Consider the following 26123-nt stretch of genomic DNA (forward strand, 5'->3'; position numbering starts at 1 on the left):
CATTTTCAGGAAGAAACTGAGTATTATCTGACAGAATTGCAGGGGTGCCAATACTTTTGGCCACCACTGTATATATCATGAAATATACATCACTGTATGAGTCTTAATTTTTTTACTTAATAAAGACGCCTGTACAGCGTTTAAACGTGTTGTGGAAATAAAAACCTTCAACTCTACTATGTCAAGAGAATTTTATTCCAGTAGCGCAGTCTACTGTATGCGTCAATCACTGTATCAGTGACATAAATAGAACACAAGGGGTTCCATAACAAAACTTAAGAAAGGCTCCCATTAATTCTTCCTGTCTAGCATTAGAAAGCTTGGTATTTGTTTATCCCTCCCTTTTTCAATGACCTTTTCCAAACCATCTCATTTTTTAAAGCACCACTCCAGCATTTTTTTAATGCAGCACTGGAGTGGTGCTACTTATGTAAGTTCCCTGCCTCTAGTATTATACTCACCAGCCTCCATCTTTATCTTTTATCTGGTCGATCCTCAGCAGTTTGTGACCTGCAGGATCACTCCATTGTATGCTCGTTCTCTCATAGACTTACATTAACAGCTTGTGACAGTTACCTCTGACTTCCGATTAGTCAGATATTGTGGTCACAGTGTGGAATTGGAGTGGCCCCAGTAACAGCTGAAGACAGCTGGTGGTAAATATATTAGGTGCAGAAATCTTGCATTCATTAGTACCACCACTCCAGCACTGTAATAAAAAAAACACAGGAGTGGTGCCTTAAAAATAGTACTGTGTAATAGTAAAAGCTCTATTTTGGATTAAGGACCTCTTATCCATTCTGTACAACCCAGTGTTGGAACGTGCAAACTCAGATAACAAAATAGATAATTAATAAACCTACATTTTTATTTTTTGGAATTCACATTTTATTTGCATTTTATATATTACATTTAATGAAATAATATTCACTTTCAAAATGCTTTTGACATTTGCAAAATGCTTTACTTAGCATTTTTTTATCTTGTAATTTTTGCACATTCACGGAATAAGCTGACATTTACTAGACATTTCGAGGTAATAGCAGGTAAAAGCTATTATCTCCTCTGTAATTTACAGATGAAAATACTGTTATTAAAAGTATTTCGAATAAAAAAGTTAATCCCAGAACTTTACTGATCCTTCATTTCTTCATGTATTACTGTTGTAAGCTTTAACATTATTAATATTAATGCCTTTAAACTTCTCTTTTATTTTTTTACAGTTTGTTCAATGGATATTTTATTAGAAATCAAGTGATACGGACTAATAACCAAAGAGAAAAAATATATATACTTTTTTTTAAGGTGTTGTGAACTTTAAATAAAAGAATTATCTATGTTTCCTCTATAAATATATAGAATTTATTGACATACTTTTGTTTTGAAAGATGCCCGATCTCCTATTGACATTAGTAGTTCAGGGTTCTGACAGGTCAATTTGAGGATTATGCGCTACACAGTACATTGTTTCCTATGTCAGCATTTATTCAGTGTTGTGTGTAAAGGCATTTTGTAAAGGCAAGGTGTGTATGTATTGGTATGACAGAGAAGGAGCTAAGATAGCTAGGTAAAGAGGTTGTCCAGTCCAAATCGATAAGTCTGCAGTTACTCTGTGCCCTGTGATATGCAGTTGCCATAGCCAAATCTGGCCACTGTGGCATGCAAGGGAGGGGGGAAACATTGTAATTAACTCAGTAGGCGGGGATTTCTTCAGGGCCCCAGGCCTGTAAGCATCAGCGACTTGATTGAATAAAAAGATATTTCACAGCAACAAGACCTCTAATATGAGGCTTACAGGTAGGTATAGATTTACATTTTTATCACCTGTATGCTCATATTAGAGGTCAGATAAGTGCTAGGGGGTGACAGATTCCCTTTAATTCTTTAAAAGAGCCATTCAGCCAGGCTTCTTCACAAGTAGCTCTGAAGACATTCTGACACTGGAAATGCTTTTCTGTCTCAGGCGTAAACTGGTAGACAAGCAGGCAGTAGAACAACCAGCACCAATGTTATATCACCAAAGTCTAAACTTTTTCTAATTGGACAACCCTTTTAAGATTAACTCAATAGCTGTGCCTGATATAACAATATTGGGTATAAAGAAGTTTGATCTACTGTACATTTAACAACAAATATCTGGGGTCCCATGTGAACAATACAGGGTAATGGGTTCTTTCGAATGACTAGACCTGGTCTATGACAACTTATGAAACCAAATAGTCTATTGATAGTAAGAGGTTTATTGAGAGGTGGAGACTGATGAAGAAGAACACATTTTAGACCTGTCAAGGTCCTGGTGCCAGACGGTGCTCATTGACTCCGTCCTCAGCCATACAGTAAGAAGAAAAATTACTCTTCTGGGTAGTAAATATAAAATCACGGCCAAGTCAAAGTGGTACCAAGGCTGCTTCCTAGCTGCATCTCTGAAATAAGGATGTTTTTGCCATGACATTTATTTCAGCAGACACTTGCAGAAAGTTTCCTTCATGGGGATAAACTCGTGGGGATAAGATACATCAACCAAATAGAAGGCCATACAATTGTTGAATTCATTTGACCTGCATGGCAGTTACCTTGTTACATACGCTTCGTCAAAGACTTCCATTAAGTGGATGGAGTCATTGAATGGTCGTTTTATAAATCCATTCATTTTTACAGATCCTGAATGGCCAAATAAAACACATTTGCAGCAGCAACGCTTGGATGACGAGGCTAAAATAATAAATATAAACCATTCAAAATAACACTGCTTTGCGCTGTACATTGAAAATGATCAATTATGTCGCTAGGAAACTATATGAATGAGCACTGAACTTACTTGTGCCCAATTTTACAGGTTATAAATTTCAACAAATTTGTGCAGTTATTTTAGGTTTGGTTTTATTGATTTTGGCCTAAATTACCATTAAAAATGTTAACCTGAATTAAATATTTTGCATTAATCCACATCGTTACCAGTGCTTAAAGAGGATCCTTACCATGCCAAATGAAAGAAACCTGAACTCTGTTTTACCTGGTAATAAAAAAAAAAGGGTGACATTCAACTCTTTGACTAAAGAGAATTATTATACAGTAGAGGTGAGCAAATCTGCTGATATTCAAATTTGGCAGGAAATTTTTTATAAATAAAAATTTTTAACTAAAAAAATATTAACAATAAAAAAAAATTATAATATGCACCTCAAAACTCATCTATCCAAACAAAAAAAACAGCAATACTCTTTATAGGCTAAAATATAATGAAAACTTGATTACCGGTATATTAAATGTTTACATACATTTAAAGGGAATCTGTCACCCTTTGGGAGTTATCAGACCTCTAATATGGACATATAGGTGATAGAAATGTAAATCTATACATACATGTATGGCCCATATTAGCGGTCTGATTGCAGTGAAATGTCTTTTTATAAAATCCTTTTTCATATGCTTCGCGCCCGGGGAACGCCAAGGAATCCCCGCCTATCTCCTTACAAAGCCAAGAAATCCATGCCTATATGCCTAATTTCCATATTCCTCCCCTCCCCTGCATGTCATAGGGCCCTGAGACGTGCACTCTTCTTGTTCATATCCCAAGCATGCGCAAAGCACCTCTACAGTGAGGCGCACTTTGTTTGCTTCCTGCTCCAATTACCCTGTAGTGGTTTATTGCGCAGGCGTCGGGGAGTCACTGTGGCTTCCGTTCCAGTGACCTCCGGTGTGCGCAACAAGAAGGTTTGGTCCCCACTTCCTCTCGGCATCCTGATAGTTAGGAACCATACCATATATAAATATAGTAGGGTTCCTAACTATCAGGATGCTGAGAGGAAGTGGAATTAGGATATGAAAATTAGGCACATAGGTGGGGATTTCTTGGCGTTCTAAGCAGATAGGCGTGGATTTCTTGGAGTCCCCCGGGCGCCAAGCATATGAAAATGGATTTTAGAAAAATACATTTCTCTGCCATCAGACCTCTAATATGGGACATAGAGGTATGTATAGATTTACATTTCTATAACCTGTATGCCCATATTAGAGGTCTGATAACTCCCAGGGGGTGACAGATTCCCTGTAAGTGAACTCAGAGAACATTTGTTTGAATATTATGCAGTCATTGCATATTGCACCTATTCACACTGAGCATTCCTCCCATCAGCCTGACGCTGTTTTTTATTAGTGCTTGATCTTACATAACTCCTAAATTTGAAGGTTTGTAGCATGGGAGAAGTATGATAAAGATTAGGTTTAGAGTCCCATCATAAAAAGGTACAACTCGTTGTGGCTAGTGGGCTCACATGAATTATCCAGTTTATATTCTAAGTACCTTCATTTTATAAGTATATTTTACATGGCAGTACGAAAGTTTAAATTTCATATAGAAAATATTTGCATACTTCCTAACATGTGCAGAGATACAGAGCGCTATGGTATTCTTTAGAACATAAAACACATCAGAAGTAGAACGTGAGACATTTTTACTTTTCATTTGAAAAAAAAAACTCATTTAGAAATTGATGGCATCCACACATTTTATCAAAAAATTTTGAGATTCAGGAGAAATCCATGTGCACAAAGTGTGAGGTCAATATCCGATGCTCATGATTTATAGACCCTCAGGCCTTACTGCATTAAAAACAAGCATAATTCTGTCAAGCAAATCACTGCATGGGCTCAGGAATACACTGATGAGCAAAAGGGTAACAATGTTTTGAACTTTTGACTTTCAGACTCCATATCTCACCATCTACAAATTAAAGTACTAATATACAAATAAGAAGCCATATATCAACGGAACCCAGACACGCTGTCTTCTTGTCTGGGCCAAAAGCTTATTTAAAATGGACTGGGGCAAAATGGAACATTGTTCTGGGGTCAGATGAATCAAAATTTTTGATATTTATGCAAACCATTGTGGATTCAAGAGGCGAGACAACATACAGCTTGTTATCAGAGCACAGTCCAAAAGCCTGCATCTCTGATTGGATAGGGTTGCATTAGTGTTCATGGCAGGGGCAGCTTCCTCATCTTGAAAGGCACTATCAAAGCATTTCATAGAGGTTTTAAACAACATATGCTCTTATGCGGACAACAATTATTTTAGGGATTTCCTTGCATATTGCAGCAAGACAATGCTAAACCACATACTGAATCCATCACAACAGCTTGGTTTCATACAAAAGTTTGGGTGATGAACTGGCCACCTGCACACCTGCAGTAGAGACCTCTCACCAATAGAATACATTTGGCAGCTTATTAGGAAAGATGTCCCAGGACTGTTGAGCAGCTAGAATCCTACATCAGACAAGAATGGGACAACATTTGTCTCTTCATTTCCAAGATGTTAACAGACTGTGGTTAAACGAGGACCGGATGCTATATTATGATGAACATGACTCTGTCCCCACTTTGAGATGTGTTGCCGTCATCAATTTCTAAATTAGTTATTTTTTCAAATGAAATGAAAAAGATTTCTAACTTTCAATGTCTGATCTGTTGTGAATAAAATATGGCTGTAAGAGATTTACAAAACATTACATTCTTGTTTTCTCTTCATTTTAAACTTTTTTTAAAAATTTGGGTGATGTATTTATCTGAAATAAGGCCTAAAAGGATTTCTAAAAATGTAAAATGAAAGTTTTAAAACATGTACAAAGACACCAATAATATAGTAGGTCTTTGAAACTAAGTATACAATGTTGAAAAATTTTTTTTGCATCTATAGCCAATGCCATGCATTAGAATACAGAAATATGCCATTTTTGTTAAATAGCCATTTATTTCGATGTTTTATGGGTACTTTGAATAATTAAATAAAATCTTAAGTTTGAAATAAAGGTAAATTATATAGATTTTTAAATATAAATGTTAAACATGTATTTCATTATTTCCTAATTAACTTTTTATTATGTAAGTAACACGCATGTTGGTTCTATTTAAAACTAATAAGTATGGGATTTTCTTGATCAGACCACAGATGAAAGGGTACAGCTCTCTGATGTCAGACCAAGCAGGTGGTACCAGTTCAGAGTGGCTGCTGTTAATGTGCATGGAACTAGAGGCTTTACAGCACCAAGCAAACACTTTCGTTCATCTAAAGGTTAGTAGAACCTATCAAGTCTCAACATTTTGCAAATGTAATAATTTTATTCACATCTACATTTTTTTCTATGTGTATCTAAAAAGAAAAGCTAACACTGTACTAATCATATACTATTCTAGGGGTGAGCCTCAGGTTCCTTGAGCCATAGACTTACTATGAAATAGTATTGTTTTAATTCAAGGGTGGGCAATTAATTTTCCCAAAGGAGCTACATGAGAGACTGTTGTGGATGACTAACCAAAAGAATGAACTTAATTTTGCTCCTTATTGTTTTATATACATTTTTATAACTTAATATTGGGCAGAATTAAGTCTGTTGATTAGCTGCTACTGCGAATACGTGTTACGGGAGTGCTTTTTATAACCTGTATTCTTCCCTGTAGCAGGATCCAATATACCCATATAATTTACTGCTTTTTGTAACGTTAACTTAAAGCAGTAAATCATGTTGCTCCTGGTATGCAACCCTTGTATCTTGATTAACAGCTCTTAACGCAATATGATGCCCCCACAGTCCCCCACACAGTATGAGGTCTCCACGCAGCTTCCCAGAATATTATGCCCCCACACAACCACTCAAACGGTATAATGTCCCCTCAAACAGTGTGATATCTCCAAACAGTTCCCTATGCAGTATCAGGTCCCTAAAAAAACAGTATGCTACATAGCCCCCCATTGCATTACAATGTCACCACAATCTCTACCACAGAGTATGATGTTCCCACAAAGTGTCCATGCAGTATGATGTCCCAACACAGCCCCCCATGCAGTATGATGTTCCACACAGCCCCCCCATGCAGTATAATTTTCCACATAGCCCCTCACACAGTTTGATGTTGCCACAATTTCCGACGGGGCTTACAATGTAACCAAATAAAAAATAAAACTGCTCACCTTACTCTGTTCCCTTACTGCTCTGTAGTGTAGTGATCCTCAGTACAGCAGTACAATGCACAGTACAGTCTGTGCACTGTATTGAGGATCCACACAGTTGGCGTAATGTAGTAACGACTCAACGTTCTCAGATGAGCAGACCCAATTGGTGGAAGGAAGGAACTGATTTCTCCATGTTCCATTATTGTATTGCCGGATATTTGCCACCCATGGATGGAGATACTTGTGAAATTGAGAGGCTGGGCAAGGGGCGACTGTGGGACCTTTAACTATCTCAGTCCTTGGGATACACAGGAACATCCAAATGTCCGTAAGTGGTTAGTAGGCCGTATTTTGCCGAGGTCTGGTCCAATTTATACTTTTTTACTTGTTACCATTTTATAAAATAACATAGTCTAATGTGTACCAGCCAGATCCAGGTCAATAGGTCACTCTTTCAGCTACCATCGGGTTGAAATGGTATCGAGACATGGTTAGCCTGTACATTGGGAGCTTTCCCGGCACACAAACAAAAGTATATCACAGACGTGATGTGAATGTAGCATATGGCAATAGCAATTGAACACTCTCAGAGCCAAAAGTTATGACCTCCCTATAAATACTTAAGCTCTGCTCAGCAGCCATGTTTATTTTGATGGCCAGTAAAAAGATTGGGAATGTTGAAATCCAACAATTTCCCAAGGTCTAATCAAGAATAAGTACTCTTTTTTTTTCTTTAGGCTGTTATTTTTTCCAATTTCAGTTAGTTATAATACTATATACAAAGTACGTAATTTACATCTGACAATTTTGGCAACACTAGCTATTATTTAGTCAGAGTCGCCCAGATTCCATTAAAGTGCATTGTCTCTGAGATGTTCACCATCCACTCAAAATTCCCTTCTATTCTATGACTCTTCATCTCAAAATATTATACCAATATCAATTTATGGCAGCTTGGTAGTAGAAAGAACAGTCAGTATCCTAAGTATCATTTCACCCCAAGTCTTATAATAAAGACCGTAGAGCCTCTTTGATGATATTTAACCTGAATTCACTGCTAGAATTATGTACTTTGCAAACCTGATGTTCAATGTTCAGCCATTTCACTTTGCTGAATAAACTTTTAGTATTAATTAGAGATTTTCACCATGAATATCATGCATTATAGTAAAGTATTGCCAGAACCATGGAGTGTGGTTCAGAACACTAGTTATATGTGCTTTATATTTATACAAGTGCCCATCTGTTACATTCCTAACATCCTACATGTCTACAGCCATTCCAGATGTAGAAAATACCCTTCCTTATATATGAGAAATATACTGGAACAAACTAACCATTTCCTTTACCGTTTAACCTTCATGATGATTTTAAAATCACAGAATGTGAACATTTGATTGGCACCTAAATCTGTACGTGGATTATCAGGCTCCTTGCATTTTTATTCTTTTTTTTTTCTATACAGTTTTACTAAACAATTTTTTTATGAGCAAATTTAAAAACCAAAAATTAACTGTGGGGAACACTTAAAGGGAATCTGTCAGTAGGTTTTTGCTATGCAAACTGGGAGCAGCAGAATAAATGATACTTTAAGCTTATATTTAAATATGTTTTAATACTTTTTACTACTTTAACCGGTTCCCAACCGCCCACTGTAGATAAATGTCGGCGCTTGCTGGCCTCTATGCAGCGCCGACGTTTAAAAACGGAGGGTGGTCTTATAGCGCTCAGGACCCCCAGGGTCCTGCAAGCGCTGCGATTCCGGTGCAGAGCATTAACTCTGACAGGGAATATCATCGGGACCTGATTGGATCAGGTCCCAGTGATGTTAACCCTTTGCTATGTTCTATATGCCGCAATCTATAGTGATCGCGGCATATAGAAGATAGACAGAGGAGAGGGGGTCGTCTTACTTACCTCTCCGATGACCCCTGATACCTTTCAGGACCTGGGGTTGCTATGGCAGCTGGAGGTCACATGACCGCCTCCAGATCTGCCATATATGGTGTCCTGCCTGGCTCAGCCTGCAGCTGAAGCCAGGCAGGAGACTCTGACTGTGAAACAGTCAGCGAAGATCTCATGTAATGTAATACATGTCTATTACTTTACATGAGATCAGTGATCAGAAAAATAAAAATTAATGTCCCATACAGGGACTAAGTAAAAATGTAAAAAAAAGTAAAAAAAAATGTTTTTAAACTGTTAAAAAAAATCACAAAATAAATAAAATTAAATAAATAAAATATTAAACCAATAAATCCGTATATTTTTACAAAACCAAAAAAAGTACACATATGTGGTATTGCCGCGTCCGAAACAACCCGAACTATAAAACTGTCACACTAATTAACTCCTTCTGTGCACACCGTAATAAAAATAAATAAATAAAAAACGGAGCAAAAAAATATGCTTTTTCATCATATCAACAAACAAATAGTGGAAAAAAATGCGATCAAAAAGCAAAATAGAAATAAAAATGGTACCCCTGAAAACGTCATCTTGTTCCGCAAAAAAAAAGCTTCCATACAGCTCCATCAGCCGAAAAATAAAAAAGTTATAGTGCTCAGAATAAAGCAATGCAAAAAAAATATTTTTTTCTATAAAATTGTTTTATTGTGTAAAAGCGCCAAAACATAAAAAAAAATACAGTTAGTGTAGTATCGCTGTAAACGTACTGACCCGAAGAATAACGCTGCCTGATCACTTTTACCACACGCAGAACGGCATAAAAAAAAAACTCAAAAAACAATTCCTGAATTGTTGGTTTTTGTTAATTTTACCTCCCAAAAATCGGAATAGAAAGTGATCAAAAAATGTCACGTACCCAAAAATGGTAACAATAAAAATGTCAACTCGTCCCTCAAAAAACAAGCCATCACAAGACTCTGTCGGCTGCAATGTGGAAAAATTATAGCTCTCAAAATATGGTGATGCAAAAACTAGATTTTGCAAAAAAAAAGCGTCTTTTAGTGTGTGACAGCTGTCAGTCATAAAAACCCGATATAAATCCGGTATCTCTGTAATCGCACCAACCCGAAGAATAAAGTAATCTCATCACTTATACTGCACGAGGAACAGCGTAAAAAAATAAATAAAACCAATTCTTCACCTGCTACTGATTTGTTTATTATGTCTCCCAAAGATCGCAGTAAGGCTCTGCTCACATCTATCCTGCTCTCTGCGCTGAGCATTTATACCAGAGTTTCCGTGTAAATCTCTGAAATATGTGATTCAGCCGGAACTCATGATGGAAGATTCCCTGTAATGAGGCAGATATAGGCCACTGTGGATGCCGTCTAGCCTGGGATCCCACGGTGTCACATGTTTTAGGCGTGCATAAAAGTGCGGTTGGCCACAGTTTTGTGGACTTCTGAAAAAAAGGACACCGCTAAACAGAGGCCAGACGGAGTCCAGAGTAACTCTGCTGCCTCATTACAGTGAATGGATCCCACAGGGGTTTCATCTGAATTACATCACTTGGAAATTTAGATGGAAACCCCGATGTAAGTGCTCAGCCTAGAGCGCCGGATAAATGTTACGTAAAATGTTCCCAATAAAAGCTTCAACTCAGTCCTCAAAAAAAGCTAGTCCCCACTCAGGTCTGTCATCTGTTAAAAATATAAGGGACTTCCAAGTTACTGGTAGCAGAAAGGCTCTGGAAAAGCGAAATGGCCCTTGCCCCCCAAAAGAAATTCAGAAAATTTTGTGCTCCCAAATCCAAATGCCTATTGTACAATTATTTGTTCTCCAATTGTCAAATAGCACTCCGCCCCCCCCCCCAGATCTCGCCGTATGCCTGAGCAGTACAATACAGCCACATATGGGGTATTGCCACTTTTAGAAGAAATTGTGTGACACATTTCGGCACCATTTTTACCCATTGCCCTGTGTGAAAATGTAAAATCTGAGGGTAAAACATTTTTTTGTGGTAAAAATATAATTATGCTTTTTTCACTGCCCAATGGTATAAATTTAAAAATTAAAAAATACTCACTACTTCCCTAGATGAATTCCTTGAGAGGTGTAGTTTACAAAATGGGGTCACTTGTGGGGGTTTCTGCTGTTTCGGCATGTCAGCGACTCTTCAAATGTGACATGGTGTCTGCAACCTATCCCAGCCAACATAGCGCTCCTTTCTCTTCCGAACCCTGCCGTACACCAAAGCAGTGGTTTTCCCCCACATATGGGGTATCGGCGTACTCAGGAGAAGTTACACAACAAATTTCATGGTGCAATTTATCCTGTTACCCTTATGATAATGCAAAATTAGGGAATGAAAAACAGTTTTTGTGGGAAAAATGTGAAAATTTTATTTTTGCGGCTCAATATTATAAACTTCTGTGAAGCAGCTGGGGGTGCAAGGTGCTCACCACACATCTAGATAAGTTCCCTAAGGGGTCTAGTTTACAAAATGGTGGCACTTGTGGGGGGTTTCCACTGTTTAGGCACATTAGGGGTTCTCCAAAGGCGACATGGCGTCTGCTAATTATTCAAACAAATTTTACATTCAAAAAGTCAAATGGCGCTCCTTCCCTTTCAAACCCTGCCAAGCGCCCAAACAGTAATTTGCCTCCACATATGGGGTATCGGCGTGTTCAGGAGAAATTGCACAACAAATTTCATGGTGCAATTTATCCTATTACCCTTATAATAATGCAAAATTAAGGGATGAAGAAAAGTTTTTGTGGGAAAAATGTGAAAATTTTATTTTTACAGCTCAATATTATAAACTTCTGTGAAGCACCTTAGGGTTCAAGGTGCTCACCACACATCTAGATAAGTTCCCTAAGGGGTCTAGTTTCCAAAATGGTGTCACTTGTGGGGGGTTTCCACTGTTTAGGCACATCAGGGGCTCCGCAAATGCAACATGGCGTCCGCTAATTATTCAAACAAATTTAACATTCAAAAAGTCAAATGGCGCTCCTTTCCTTTCAAACCCTGCCGTGCGCCCAAACAGTGGTTTGCCTCCACATATGGGGTATCAGCGTGTTCAGGAGAAATTTCATAACACATTTCATGGTGCAATTTTTCCTATTACCCTTATGATAATGCAAAATTAAGGGATGAAAAACATTTTTGTGGGAAAAATGTGAAAATTTTATTTTTACAGCTCAATATTATAAACTTCTGTGAAGCACCTTGGGGTTCAAGGTGCTCACCACTAGAGATGAGCGTTGTTCTACTCGAACTGTTCGCCAATCTCAAATTCGAGCTGTTTTGGGCGGTGTTCGAGCCGTTCGGCGAACACGAACAATTTGAGAAAAATTCGGCTGTTCGAGGTTATGTTCGATAACTGTTCGTGCACCAAAATCATAACTGGATTTTTTCTCAGTAATGATGAAAATTAATGTTAATACGCAGTTTGAGTGTACAGTTGGGTGGGGGGAGGGGCAGGGGATGGATCTCTGCAGGAACAATGAAGATCTCCATTTTTTTTCTCTTTCCCGCATTTACAGTGGGGAGGTGCAATCTGTCAGCCTATCAGCAGCGCACACAAGGAGCGAAGTGCTTTTTTTCACACAAGCAAGGGCATGTGTCATTGGCAGTGTATGTCACATGTCCTTGCCCTATAAGACCAAGCCATTTTCCCCGTCGCCACCATTTTCTCACTGCTGCAGCTGCGTGTTAGACGGCACCGCTGTTGCTGTGTGCGCTATACCTTGTTAATTTCAAGCCAATTTTCGCACAAATATACAGATAGCTTGGGAGTAGGGAATAGTTGTGATTGCAGTCCTTTTAAGGACTAGGTTACAGCATTTCCTACGACTTTTATCAGGCAGGTTTGTGCTCTTAAATAGATAGGTTGTGGGAGTAAAGACTAATTGTAATTGGAGTCCTTTTCAGGACTAGGTTACATCAGTTCCTATCAGTTTTTGCCAGGCAGGTCTGTGCCAGTGCTGTGCAAGTTTTTTTCACAGCATTTGGCTGAATCTAGCAAAGCTAATCCTTTTTGGCCTATTTCAGAGTGTGTTAGTCAGTGGAGTAGCCTATCTGTGTTGCAAGATATACCACCTGTGTATAGAATACCAATTTTTTTACTGCACCTAGTGAAGTAAAATCTTTTGGGCATAGCATCATTCTATTAGTCCATCTATACTGACCTCCATCAGGTTGCAAACTGAATCTAATTTTTTTCTGCATCTAGCTCTGAAAAAATATTTGGCCTTCTAGCAGTGTGTCGGACTTTCTCTATTAGTCCATCGATACTGACCTCCATCAGGTTGCAAATTCAAAATAATTTTTATCTGCATCTGCAGTACCTCTGAAAAAATATTTGGGCTTCTAGCTGTGTGTGGGACTTGTTGTATTTGTCCATCTATACTGACCTCCATCAGGTTGCAAACTGAATATATTTTTTTCTGCATCTACCTCTGAAAAAATATTTGGGCTTCTAGCTGTGTGTGGGACTTGTTGTATTAGTCCATCTATACTGACCTCCATCAGGTTGCAAACTGAATATATTTTTTTCTGCATCTACCTCTGAAAAAATATTGGGCTTCTAGCTGTGTGTGGGACTTGTTGTATTAGTCCATCTATACTGACCTCCATCAGGTTGCAAACTGAATATATTTTTTTCTGCATCTACCTCTGAAAAAATATTGGGCTTCTAGCTGTGTGTGGGTCTTGTTCTATTAATCCATCTCTACAGACCTCCATCAGGTTGCAAACTGAATATAATTTTTTTCTGCATCTAGCTCTGAAAAAATATTTGGCCTTCTAGCAGTGTGTCGGACTTTCTCTATTAGTCCATCTATACTGACCTCCATCAGGTTGCAAATTCAAAATAATTTTTATCTGCATCTACAGTACCTCTGAAAAAATATTTGGGCTTCTAGCTGTGTGTGGGACTTGTTGTATTAGTCCATCTATACTGACCTCCATCAGGTTGCAAACTGAATATATTTTTTTCTGCATCTACCTCTGAAAAAATATTGGGCTTCTAGCTGTGTGTGGGACTTGTTGTATTAGTCCATCTATACTGACCTCCATCAGGTTGCAAACTGAATATAATTTTTTTCTACATCTAGCTCTGAAAAAATATTTGGCCTTCTAGTAGTGTGTCGGACTTTCTCTATTAGTCCATCTATACTGACCTCCATCAGGTTGCAAATTAAAAATAATTTTTATCTGCATCTACAGTACCTCTGAAAAAATATTTGGCCTTCTAGCAGTGTGTCGGACTTTCTCTATTAGTCCATCTATACTGACCTCCATCAGGTTGCAAATTCAAAATAATTTTTATCTGCATCTACAGTACCTCTGAAAAAATATTTGGGCTTCTAGCTGTGTGTGGGACTTGTTGTATTAGTCCATCTATACTGACCTCCATCAGGTTGCAAACTGAATATATTTTTTTCTGCATCTACCTCTGAAAAAATATTGGGCTTCTAGCTGTGTGTGGGTCTTGTTCTATTAATCAATCTATACAGACCTCCATCAGGTTGCAAACTGAATCTAATTTTTTTCTGCATCTAGCTCTGAAAAAATATTTGCCCTTCTAGCAGTGTGTCGGACTTTCTCTATTAGTCCATCTATACTGACCTCCATCAGGTTGCAAATTCAAAATAATTTTTATCTGCATCTACAGTACCTCTGAAAAAATATTTGGGCTTCTAGCTGTGTGTGGGACTTGTTGTATTAGTCCATCTATACTGACCTCCATCAGGTTGCAAACTGAATATATTTTTTTCTGCATCTACCTCTGTAAAATTATTGGGCTTCAAGCTGTGTGTGGGACTTGTTGTATTAGTCCATCTATACTGACCTCCATCAGGTTGCAAATTGAATATAATTTTTTTCTGCATCTAACCCAGCCAATAGTTTTCGCCTAATACCACAGTTTGGACACTCAGCTCTGCTCGGTTACCATCCATTGTTTTTTTGTGCAAACAACTCCAGAGTTGTGAATTAGTTAACCACCAAAATGAGTGGAAAAAGGCCTGCTGCTGGTGGAAAGGGGAATAGGCGGGTTGGGAAGGGGAAAAAAGGTTGTGTCCGTGGGGTAGGTGTTAAAGCAACAGTAACATCTGCAGAAGAAAGACCATCTTCCAGCCAAACTAAAATGTCTACTTCTTTTAACGGACAATGTGATAAGATCCCTTTCTTACGGCCACGCCAATCGCTACAAATTCCAGATGAGGCACAAAAACAGCAGGTGCTTCAACGGATATCAAGTGCTCCTTTAAGTGGGCTCTCCTCCACATCAACTTCAACATCACAAATACTCCAGTCCTCAAAGGTGTCACCCAAATCGCACTTGCTTCCTCACAGCTCCCAAATCTCCAGCTGCCCGTCTGAGTATGAGGTAGAACAGATGGTTGAGTCTGCAGAGCTGTTTACTCATACTATAGCCTGGGAATCAGAGGTCGACTCCAGCGCTTCTGTGAATCCAGACGAGGAAATGATCTGCACTGATGCCCAGAATCTTTATGAGTCGGATCCAGGACCAGACGCAGAAGGTTCTGACCATAATGTAGACCCTCATTCCCAAACTGTAACTCCTGTTGGTGGAGACAATGAGGAAGACGATGATAAGACTCAAATACCTGATTGGAGCGACAACTTTAGTTTTTTGTCAGGGCAGGAACAGGTTGGCTCTGAGGACGACGGGTGTGATAACACACAGGGTGATGATGATGAGGTTGGAGATCCCACTTACTGTCAACCCACAGTCAGCCAAGAGATGAGGTCAGCAGAGGAGGTGGAGGAAGATGCTAGTGACGACGAGGTCAGGTTGTGCCTTCCTGGACAGAGACGTAGTACTGGAAGCACGTCAACAACTGCATCCTCAAACACAACTCTGCCTCTCACCACAAGTCGTGGTGGCTCTTCAGGTCGCATGGGTGCTAAGCCTTGCATAGCCTGGGCATTTTTTCAGATCGATAAAGATGACCCAACTCGTGTTATCTGTAACATTTGTCAGTAAAAGCTAAGTAGAGGCCAAAAATACATAGTTTGAGTACTTCATGCATGAACCGGCACATGGACATGAAGCATAAGTTGCAGTGGGAAGCTCAGTGTGCTACAATGCGGCCTAGCCGGCCGGGCCAACCACCGTCTGCCATATCTTGTGCATCCGCGGCCTCTTCATCCTCTGTGACTGGGGGGACAGCAGTCACACCTGTTTTGGGGCGCAGACCTGCCACCTCTTTACCCGCAACAGCCAGCGTGATTGGCAGGTCATCATTTTCTTTGGAGGTGGTAACACCAGCTGGTGTTGAGCGCTGTCCGACATCGATAGCACCACCTTTGGATCAAGGCAACCTAACATGTCCGCCTGCATCTTCCTCACAGACCGGCAGTTTGCCGGGGACACCCTTATCAACCCCGTCTAAGCACAATAGCCAGCCCTCGGTCCCTCAGATGTGGACAAGTAAAAGACCATTTCCTCCTAGCCATGAGAAAGCTAAGAGGTTGAATTTCACCATCTGCAAGCTCTTGGCTACAGAAATGCTGCCTTTCCGCCTGGTGGACACAGAGGATTTTCGAGACCTTATGTCCGTCGCAGTGCCCCAGTACCAGATGCCCAGTCGGCACTACTTCTCAAAGAAAGGTGTGCCTGCGCTCCACCAGCATGTCGCACACAACATCACCGCTTCTTTGAGAAACTCTGTGTGTGACAGGGTGCATTTCACCACAGACACTTGGACGAGTAGGCATGGACAGGGGCGTTACATGTCGCTGACTGGGCACTGGGTAACTATGGTGACAGCAGGACAAGGGGCTGCTGTCCAAGTCTTGCCGTCCCCACGAGTTGTGCGTCAATCCTCTTTATGTCAAAGTTCCTCCACTGCTTCTGCCTCCTCAACCTCCTCTCGGTCTTCCACCTGCACCCAAAGCCTGTCTGGTCATGCCACAAGCTTTCTAACTGCGCAGAAGGGATCCTGCACACCTCCTTACTATGCTGGCAGTAGGGCTCAACGTCATCAGGCGGTTTTTACTTTGAAATGTCTGGGAAATGTGAGTCACACAGCTGAAGAGTTGTGGTCAGCTCTGGAGAACCAATTTCATGAATGGTTGTCTCCACTGGACCTGAAACCAGGGAAGGCCGTGTGTTACAATGCTGCAAACCTGGGTGCGGCCCTTCGCCGGGGCAATGTCACACACGTGCCTTGTATGGCTCACGTGTTGAACCTGGTTGTCCAGCAATTTTTAGCCCACTATCCCAGACTAGATGGCCTTCTGCAGAGGGCACGGTCGCTGTGTGCTCACTTCCGCCGTTCGTATCCCGCAGCTCAGCGACTTACATCTCTACAGAAGTCGTTGGGCCTGCCACTTCACCAGCTAAAATGCGATGTGCCTACCCAGTGGAATTCAACTCTGCACATGTTGCAGCGACTGTGGCAGCACCGACAAGCCCTGGTGCAATACGTTCTGACGTATAGCCTGGGCCAACGAGATTCAGAGGTGGGGCAAATCACGCTGGAGGAGTGGTCTCAGATCAGGGACCTATGCACCCTTCTGCACAGTTTTGAAATGGCGACGAAGATGTTTAGTGCTGACGATGCCATTATCAGCATGACTATTCCGGTGATTTACATGCTGGAGCACATGTTAAACAGAATTCGGAGTCAGGTGGTGGCACAAGAGGAGGTGGAGGAAGTAGAGGAGGAGGAGTTGTATGCGGAAGGGCTAACATCTGCAAGGTCCAGACGGTCGGCAGCACCAAGGCGGCAGGCATGTGAGGGTGGGGGAGATGGTTTTACCAGGGCGCATGGTAGCAGCCAAACTAGTGAGGAAGGTGCAGGAGCCCAGGAAGAAGTGGAGGACGAACTGATGGAAGACTCATCAGATGAGGGAGACCTTGATCACATTTCTGTTGTGCGAGGTTGGGGGGAGAGGACAGAGGAAGGAAGCATGATTGTTACCTCGCCACCAACACAACAGGGACTTGGTGCTCCTGGATGCGCAACACACATGAGTGCCTTCTTGCTGCACTACCTGCAACATGACCCTCGAATTGTGAGAATTAGAAATAATCCTGACTACTGGGTTGCCACACTGTTAGATCCCCGGTACAAAAGTAAATTTGCAGAAATTATTCCTGCCATAGAAAGGGATGCATGCATGCAGGAGTATCAGCAGAGACTGTTGCAGAATCTTACATGTGCTTTTCCACAAAATACCAGTGGTGCACGTAGTGAATCTCAAAGTTCCAACTTGCCAACCGTGGGACTGTCAAGTGTTCAGCACTCAAACCGTAACAGAACCACAGTATCTGCTGGTAACATCAATTTTGTGGAATCATTTCACCACTTTTTTAGCCCATCCTTTGCAAGGCCACAGGAGACAAGAAGTCTGACACATAGTCAACGCCTAGAGACGATGGTACAGGAGTATCTCCAAGTAAACATTGAAGCCACGACTGTGTCACTGGACCCTTGCTCTTTTTGGGCTTCCAATCTGGATAAATGGCCGGAGCTAGCCACTTACGCCTTGGAGATCTTGTCATGCCCCGCAGCCAGCGTTCTGTCTGAACGTGTGTTCAGCGCTGCTGGTGGTGTGCTGACAGATAAGCGCACGCGGCTCTCCACTGATAATGTAGACAGACTCACGTTCATAAAGATGAACAAATCATGGATCCGAAACGACTTTTCTACCCCTGTGTCATCCTGGGGAGAGTAAAAGCTTGATGATTGGTTAAAATCACCCTACCAACCGTTTTAAGCTTTCAAATTACTAATCATGTTTATCTGTATCTTGACTGGAAAATAATTTGGGCTTTGTAGCAGTGTGCAGCACTGATCCTATTAGGCCATCTATAATAAGCTCCACCAGATTTAAAATTAAAAATAATTTTTAGCTGCATCTAGCCCGGAAAATAATTTTGGGGCTCCGAGATGCGCAAGACACATAAGTGCCTTCTTGCTGCACTACCTGCAGCATGACCCTCATATTGTCAGAATTCGAAGTAATCATGACTACTGGGTTGCCACACTCTTAGATCCCCCAAACTTTTCGATCAACCTTTTCATTTTAATAAAGACCAAAAAAATGGTCATTTTTGAAATTATAAGCATTAGCAGGTTGTTAGAAACTGAAATCAAACAGTTTTCAACTCAAAACTTTATTGTAGGTGATGTTACATTTTCACATAGGACCCCTTGTTCGAAAGGAGCTTCTGAACTCTCTCGTCCATTGAATTTGTCAGGTTTTGGATGGTTTCTGCTTCAATTGTTTTGCATGAGGACAGAATACCCTCCCAGAGCTGTTGCTTAGATGTGAACTGCCTCCCGCCATCATAGACACTCCTTTTAATGATGCTCCAAAGGTTCTGAATGGGGTAGAGGTCAGGGGAGCATGGGGGTCACACCATAACTTTGTCCCCTTTTATGCCCATATCAGCCAGAGATGCAGATGTTTTATGTGCAGCATGAGATGGTGCATTATCATGCAGAAAAATGATCTTGCTGTGAAATACACGGTTCTTCTTCTTGAACCATGGCAGGAAGTGCTGTTTGAGAAAATCCACATACATTATGGAGTTCATCTTTAGCGCCTTCAGGGATCCTAAAGGGGCCGACAATCTCTCTCCCCATGATTCCAGCCCAAAACATTACTCCACCTCCTCCTTGTTGGCGCTGTAGCCGTGTTTGCGTGGGGTGTCCATCAACCAGCCATCCTCCACTCCATACATCTGGACCATCGAGCGCTGCACGGTATTCATCCGTGAACAAAACAGTTTTGAAATCAGTCTTCATGTAATGTTTGGCCCACTGGAGCCGTTTCTGCTTGTGTGAAGTGGATAGAGGAGGTCGACAGGATGGCGTATGCACAGCTGCAAACCTCTGAAGGACCCTGCATCTTGTTGTTCGGGGGACGTTCGAGGCACCAGCAGCTTCAAAAACTTGTCTGCTGCTATGACAAGGCTTTCTTGCCGCTGCTCTTTTAACCTGACGTAATTGCCTGTAGGAAAGAGTCCTCAATTTGCCCTTATCAGCACGCACACGTGTGTACTGTGAATCAGCTACATACTTCTTGATTGCCAAGACACTTCATCCTGATCATCGCACAATGTTGATTGTAGTCATGCCTTGACCTAAACACTCCACAATTTGTTGCTTCTCAGCAGCCGACACATCCTTTTTCTTTCCCATTTTGGCAGAAAATGTAGGCTGCTTAATAATGTGAGAGAGCCTTCTTAAGTAGTCTTGGCTTTCATTGGACACACCTGTCAAACTAATTAGCACAGGTGTCTGCAATTGCTTACAGTGATATAAAGAGCCCTGACACACATCACCATCAATGAGTTTAACTGACAAACAAACAAATTCTTCCCTTATCACTCCTAAACACTTTTTGCATAATAATTTGGAACGCAGTGTACATGTGCTTTTCCACAAAACACCAGTGGTTCACGTAGTGAATCTTACAGTTCTAACTTGCCAACCGTGGTCTGTATGGAATTGTTCAATAAAGGGCCCAAAATTAAGATAACATAGATGGGAGAGGTCTCTATGAATAGGAATTCCTAAGTATTTGATACCCTGTGAGGGCCAGGCAAAGGGAAAGTTGGACTGGATGGAATCCTATATGGATTTGGGGAGGGAGACATCGAGGGCCTCAGACTTCGCTGCATTGATTTTAAAATTTTACCATGTAACAAAGTGATTTATTTCAGCCATAACAGCAGGGATGGATATATGTGATTGAGTGATATATACTAGGACATCATCAGCAAATAGAGAGCACTTGTACTCGGTGCCTCCCACCTCAATCCACCTAATATTGGGGTTATAGCGAATTGATGAGAGCAGGTGTTCCGTCACTAGGATGTATAAGAGAGGGGACAGAGGACATCCCTGCCTTGTCCCATTGGTGATTGTGAAAGGTGATGAAAATGTTCTGACGCACCCCCTGGGCCTTGGGACACCCGGAGCCGGACCCTTTTTGGTGGATGCTGGTGGTTGTAGTCTTCGTGGCGGCGACCCGGTTCCGTGGCTCAGGGCGGTCAAACCAGTGGCGGAACTATTTATGTGGTTTTGATGTTTAAATGTCCGACTACGCCACCCGTGGATTGCGGTCAGAGTGAACCGCCGCTACAGGGCAGACCGCTGAGGCTGGTGTTGTGGGTGCAGCAGAGCGTAGCATAACTCCCCATGGGAGGAGTATAGCCTCAGGGCAGTGTATGCAGAGGATGGGGGTGATGGTGCAGGGCAGCAGCAGTAACGACACGGAGTCAGTGATGCAGTCCAGGGCCTTTACTCACAGTTCTTATTATCCAGACCACGTCTGCAGGTAACGGCTGCCCACGTCGTACTGTGCTCACCAGGTGAGGGGCTCAGACAACTCCCAGATAACTTTGGAGCACTTCACAGGACCCCCTTTGTGTGTCCTTTGTCTGGCCTTTCTTACCAACACTTCTGTCCGGCTGCCTCGGGCCTCCTCTTGGTAAACTTGGCGCCAGTTTCCCTGACCCTATGTGGTGCCTTCCTAGCGGGTGTAGCGAGGGGCTGCGCCACATAAAATGTCAGAGCCTCCGGTTTCTAGCTGAGGGTCGTTTCCTGCCTCCACTAGTTTCGGGGACCGGTCTCCCCCTTTGGCCTGACCCCTCCACGCAGGTGGATTCAGGCGTGCGGTGGCGACTCGCCCGTCTGCACCCCTGGGATCCCTTCATTCCTCGTTCCTGGAGCCTTCTCCGCTCCTCTTCCTTCCTTCTCCCTCTTCCAGGCCTGGGCCTCTGTTACTAGGCCCGCCTCCGGAGCAGAGCTCATGCAGAGCCCCTGCTCCCTGCCACTTCTGCTCAGACTTCTCTGCACTGAACTAAGATGGTGCCCACCTTTTATACTCCCTTCTCAATGCACCCAGGAACTGCTTCCTCCCTGCTCCTGCACTACAGGGTTCCCCTTCCTCAGTGTTCCCTCCCCCCACTCCAGCCAGGGACAGGGACTGTCGTGCCCATCTCAGGGGCATATTGGTCTCCCTGCCCCACGGCAATGTGGTGTAATGCATGCAGGTGTCGGGTCCTGATCCACACTCCATCCTTACCTGAGAGTGAGATATCACACCTCTGGGTGAGGTGCAATACGTCTGTAGCAACCGAGCCCTCAGGGTGCTACAGTTCCATTTATCTTCAGCCTAGGTGACGTATTGCGATACAGGGCCGTGATTTTGGCTATAAAAGGGTCCCCTAGACCCCTACCCCAAGCTTTTTAAGAGAATCATATATGGCGTGCCAGGAGACTCTATGGAATGCTTTCTCAGCATCCAACGAGAGTATCTAATTACAAATTTTTAACTGCATCTAGCCCAGGAAATACTTTGTGCCTAGTAGCAGTGTCTGCTAGTCAGCGGATTATCCCGGCTGTTAAGCAAGCTACACCACCTGTAGTTTAGACACTTAATTTTTTCAAAGGATATGCTTCGGGACCATGGGATACTTAGTGAAGAGCATCAGGAGGCACCTCAAGGCATAGGGGCTGGGACTGGCAGTAGGATGCCTTGCGGTGGAGAGCCGAGCTCGATCCCTATAAAAGCTTTTTAACTGCAGCAGCTTTAGTGGACGCTACTGGAGCTGGAATTACCGCGGCTGCTGGCATGAGACTTGCCCTCCAATAGATCCTTGTAAATGGATTTAAAGTGTATTCATTCAAATTAGAGAGACAATTTAAATTAAAAAGCTTAGAGCTGCCTCCACCACAGGGGGGCTCGCTCGACCCACCAGCGGACAGGCACCAGTATTGGGAGAGGGGGGCTGGCCGTCAGGGTTCACCGCGGCTCTGGCACAAACCCGGCGACACGGAGGTGGCACGGGCAGGAGCGGACTGGCCGTGTCGGCTTCTCACTTTTTGGATTTTAGAAGGGCATGACATGCCTATATCTGTGTCTCCCCCTCCTTTTACTCCTCCACCTCTTTTATTTTCGCATGACTATATGTACTTGTCACTTTTCCATGTGTTAGTTATGTCTTCTGAGCAGTTTGTCAGCTTTTGGACACCTTTGAAGGTGTTTTCTATGTGTTTCTATGTGTTTTTGTTTGCCTGCCATTGGTTTTAACGGTGTTCGAAGGTGTTCGACGAACAGTTCGACGAACAGTTCGGCGAACACACCGGTGTTCGACGAACCGAACCGAACTCGAACACTACGGGGGAGGCTCAACACTACTCACCACACATCTAAATAAGTTCCCTAAGGTTTCTAGTTTCCAAAATGGTGTCACTTGTGGGGGGTTTCCACTGTTTAGGCACATCAGGAGCTCTCCAAATGCAACATGGCGTCTGCTAATTATTCAGACAAATTTTACATTCAAAAAGTCTAATGGCTCTCCTTCCCTTCCGAACCCAGCAGTGCGCCCAAACAGTGGTTTTCCCTCACATATGGGGTATCAGCACGCTCAAGAGAAATTGCACAAAAAAATTTGGGGTCCATTTTTTCCTGTTACCCCTGTGAAAATAAAAAAAATTGGGTCTAAAGTAACATTTTTGTGAAAAAAGTTAAATGTTAATTTTTTTTTCCACATTCCAAAAATTCCTGTGAAGCACCTGAAGGGTTAATAAAGTTCTTGAATGTGGTTTTGAGCACCTTGAGGGGTGCAGTTTTTAGAATGGTGTCACTTTTGGGTATTTTCTGTCATAAAGACTCCTCAAAGTGACTTCAAATATGATGTGGTCCCTAAAAAAATGTTTTTGAAAATTTTGTTGGAAAAATGAGAAATCACTTGTCAAATTTTAACCCTTTTAGCTCCCTAACAAAAAAAATTTTGGTTCCAAAATTGTGCTGATGTAAAGTAGACATGTGGGAAATGTTATTTATTAACTATTTTGTGTGACATATCTCTCTGATTTAAGGGCATGAAAATTCAAAGTTTGAAAATTGCAAAGTTTTCAAAATTTTCGCCAAATTTCCGATTTTTTCACAAATAAACGCAAGTTATATCGAAGAAATTTTACCACTATCATGAAGTACAATATGTCTTGAAAAAGCAGTCTCAGAATCAGGGGAATACGTTGAAGCGTTCCAGAGTAATTACTTCATAAAATGATAGTGGTCAGAATTGAAAAAATTGGCCCGGTCACGAAGGCAAAAACAGGCTCTGGTGCGAAGTGGTTAAAACTCTTTGAATCACACATTCAATTAGCAGAACACATGAGTTAATATACAAAGTGAAAAATATTTTTAACTCTTTTTCCTTTGGTTTGGATATAAAATACTGCTATAAAAACATCATGCCTGTCCTAAAGTGTTATCCTGGGGGAATTTTTATTCACTTATTGGATTGCTTATGGTAAAATAAGATACTTACTATTTATATTCTTTATCAAATAAACCCATATCCCCCAAAACAGCTCAGTCAAGTAGCACCAGGTAGATAGTTTCTTCCTGCATTGTGACTTGTCAGCACATCACTACATCAGTTACAGCAGCTTCCCCTTCTGTTTCTGTTAGCTTGTCATGTGATTAGAAGTGGATTGAATAGCGTTAAAGGGAATCTGTCAGCAGATTTTTGCTACCTCATCTGAGAGCAGCATGATGTAGGCAAAGAGAACCTGAATCCAATGATGTATCACTTAATTTACTGGGTGCAGTAATTGTGACCCAATCAGAGTCATTCGATTTAGAATCCAGCAGAGCTGAGAAAGCTAGCCCTATCCATACCACAGCTTTCTGTGTACATTGTCTATTGACAGTGAGCTGTTTATCACAGGAGAAGGCAGAGTTGGTCAAGTGGCTGTGCACCAGCTAATCACAACAATGATAATATCCTAGTGATAAAACATTCATTGTAAGTAAACAACAGCACACAGCTTGATAAGTGACACTTTGTTGAATTCTGTGTTTTAACCCATACTTCATGCTGTGCTCAGATTACATAGCAAAAAAATGGCTGAGATTCCTTTAAGCCCACCATGCACAATAGATAACTGTTTGAATGAACAACCATTTGGCTGATCATTTGGCGAACAGCTATCTCCCCCAAGCCGCCCATGTCACGTACACACTTCTCAGCACGTGACGTGGAGTGCTCCTGCATGGGTTAATCTATCTGCTCTCATTCAATCCAGCTCTCAACCTCTGTTTTAGGTTATAAAGTGAGCATAAATCACACCTCTACACATTCAGCACACCCTGACTTAATGTTGCCACCACTCATCAAACACATGGGGTGATGAGTCCCCGAAATCTAGGTTACTGTCAGAAAGTCAAAAGGTCACACACTCTCTTAAAGGCTATGGATTAATTTAGAGTGAGCAAGGGTCAACTTATTAAAGGTTTTAATCTTTAATATAAAAATATACAGTGCTTACAATAAATATATAAAAAGATAAAAATACAATGACACACAAATATGCAAAACAGTTATAAAATAAAAAGGGAGAAACAACAGAAGTACCTACAACTTTTTTGTCTACAGTTATCCTGTTTACTGATGGAGAAGAGGGAATCATGGAACCCATCAGTCTTTAAACTTCCCCTACATGTGAACACTTTCCTTTGTGTATCCAGCTTTTTATAGACTTGACCACAGTCTCAAATTTCCAGGACGACCTGAATTGGTCTATTTAAAAGATGCTGTCTGTAAGTGGCCAATGAGCCAAATTGTTGCATTGCAAATATCCTGTGTCTCCCTATACAGACAATAGGAAATTTTCTGCCTAGTGTAGACCATTTGCTATAACCCATTTGAAGCTCATGGTCCCAGAGATAATGTGCTAGATTTAACACCTTCAGCACTAAATGTAATTCTACTGCTATTATGATTTTTCCCTTATTGATTATATATTTTAATTCATACCACGCATACTTGAATACTCAGCTGAGCTGAGCATTTTTATGTATTTTATATAAAAGCCACTCAGACTTTTCTAGTGGCAGCTTAAATCCCAGAGAAAAAATGGATCAGTTAGAAATACGGCATGCCCCCCATTCTTCTTTCCCCAGACATCACCTGTTGGGAGAGACAGATTTGGCATGTTAGGCCAATGTTAGTCTAATATGTATGGGGCTTTAAGATTGTCTCATAAGGTAATGTGCTTTCTGATGTTTCAAATGGGAGAAGGAGGCTAAGGGCTGTTTTCAAATATGTTGCAGAACCAAGGACAAATACTAACCCTTTTTTTTACATGTTAGCATAGTCAGCTTTGGAAGCTTTAAAGGTAACCTGTCACCTGAAAAAAATGCTATTAACTTGCAGATATGGGGTAAATCTGCAGGTAATAGCGTTCTGAGG

General features: G+C 41.5%; 1 protein-coding gene across 1 annotated transcript in view; it reads left to right on the plus strand.

The window, feature by feature from the left end:
- The window catches only part of ANOS1 (anosmin 1), a 345355-nt gene that overhangs the window by 206017 nt on the left and 113215 nt on the right, over window positions 1-26123 (plus strand). The window contains exon 6 of the mRNA XM_073667333.1: window positions 5947-6076. Coding sequence (XP_073523434.1) covers window positions 5947-6076 — 130 coding nt within the window. The remainder of the gene's footprint in view (window positions 1-5946; window positions 6077-26123) is intronic.

Source organism: Phyllobates terribilis, unplaced genomic scaffold (genome assembly GCF_046119375.1).
Source record: "Phyllobates terribilis strain yellow unplaced genomic scaffold, ASM4611937v1 Scaffold_2__4_contigs__length_985480577, whole genome shotgun sequence".
Taxonomy (NCBI): Eukaryota; Metazoa; Chordata; class Amphibia; order Anura; family Dendrobatidae; genus Phyllobates; species Phyllobates terribilis.